We start from the raw sequence: 1570 nt of genomic DNA on the forward strand, positions 1-1570 counted from the left end.
TTTGTAATGATCATCCAAGAATTCTCAATAAATTCAATTTTTCTTCATGGTATCAGAGCACTAGGTTCTAATCTAGAGATTACCTATGGTGGGTCAAAATCCGTGGAAGACGGCTTTAACCGGTGCGACTAGTAAGGACTCAGTGGTGTCAGGGGAAAGCACCACAAGTCCGAACCTGAACTCCTCTATCTCATTTAGTGGTTCAGAAGGGTCCACGAATTCGTTCCAATTAAATATCCACCGTCTAAATGGAAAAAACTACACGGAATGGTCACAAATCGTTCGTTTGATTTTGGAAGGCAAGGGGAAGCTTGGATATCTGACAGGAGAAGTGACAAAACCTGCCGATGTAGATTCGACTCTCAAGACCTGAAAATCAGAAAATTCTTTGATTATTGCGTGGTTAGTGAACTCAATGGAACCCGCAATTGGCAAGTCCTTCATGTTCCTGCCGACGGCCAAAGATGTTTGGGAAGCAGTCAGGGATACGTATTCCAATCTAGAAAATTCTTCGCAGATTTTTGGTTTAAAATCTAAACTTTGGCATGCGAAACAGGGTGACCGAGATGTAACCTCCTACTACAACGAGTTGATGACATTGTGGCAGGAGTTAGACCTCTGTTATGATGATGTCTGGGAGTGTGCGAATGATAGTGTCCGGTTCATGAAACGACAGGAGAATGATCGTGTATTTATGTTCTTAGCAGGACTTAACAAAGAATTAGACGAGGTACGGGGCCGAATTTTAGGGAAAACTCCTCTGCCAACAATTCGTGAGGCCTTCTCAGATGTTCGGAGAGAAGAAGCACGGCAGAGTGTGATGCTTAACAACAAATCGGTTCCTAGTACTACTAACTCGAAAGTAGAAAGTTCTGCCCTTGTAACTCGAGATTTTCAGGAGGAGGTGAAGAAGGATGGTAAGCGTTCTGAACGGCCGTGGTGCGATCACTGCAAACGTCCGTGGCACACACGGGAAACCTGTTGGAAAATTCATGGCAAGCCTCAAAACTGGAAGAAGAAGTCTGGTGGAACGAGGCGTGCACTTCAGGCCAGTGTCTCGGATCAAGAGCAGCAGTCTTCTTCAAATTCGTTTCCTTTCACCAAGGAGTAGATAGACCAACTGTACAAGATTCTCGAGTCTCAGAAAAATCCTACTTGTTCTTTGGCTCAAAAAGGTAATTACCTAAAAACAGCTCTCATTGGTGTCAACCCTGATCGCACCTGGATCATCGATTCAGGTGCAACCGATCATATGACAGGGTTGTCAAATCTTTTTTCTTCGTATAATCCTTGTGCAGGTAATCAGAAAATTAAGATTGCAGATGGCTCTCTTTCAGCCATTACAGGAAAAGGTTCTATTATAGTATCTCCATCACTCACTCTTCACGATGTTCTTCACGTTCCCAAACTTTCCTGTAATCTTTTGTCTGTCAGCAAGCTAGCCCGTGATCAAAATTGTCAAACTAATTTTTTCCCAACTCATTGTGTGTTCCAGGATTTGACCTCGGGGAGGATGATTGGCAGTGCTAAACAGAGTGGAGGACTCTACTTCCTTGATGATGGATCTGAA

The 1570-nt window shown here is 43.6% G+C and overlaps 1 protein-coding gene across 1 annotated transcript; it reads left to right on the forward strand.

The window, feature by feature from the left end:
- The first annotated feature begins 415 nt into the window (after nucleotides 1-415).
- On the forward strand, nucleotides 416-1111 carry LOC147385986 (uncharacterized). The gene has a single exon (XM_086423207.1). The coding sequence runs from the start codon at nucleotides 416-418 to the stop codon at nucleotides 1109-1111; it is 696 nt and encodes a 231-aa protein (XP_086279333.1).
- The last annotated feature ends 459 nt before the right edge of the window (nucleotides 1112-1570 follow it).

This window comes from Akebia trifoliata, chromosome 14 (assembly GCF_017979445.1).
Source record: "Akebia trifoliata isolate Shusen 1 chromosome 14, ASM1797944v1, whole genome shotgun sequence".
NCBI lineage: Eukaryota > Viridiplantae > Streptophyta > Magnoliopsida > Ranunculales > Lardizabalaceae > Akebia > Akebia trifoliata.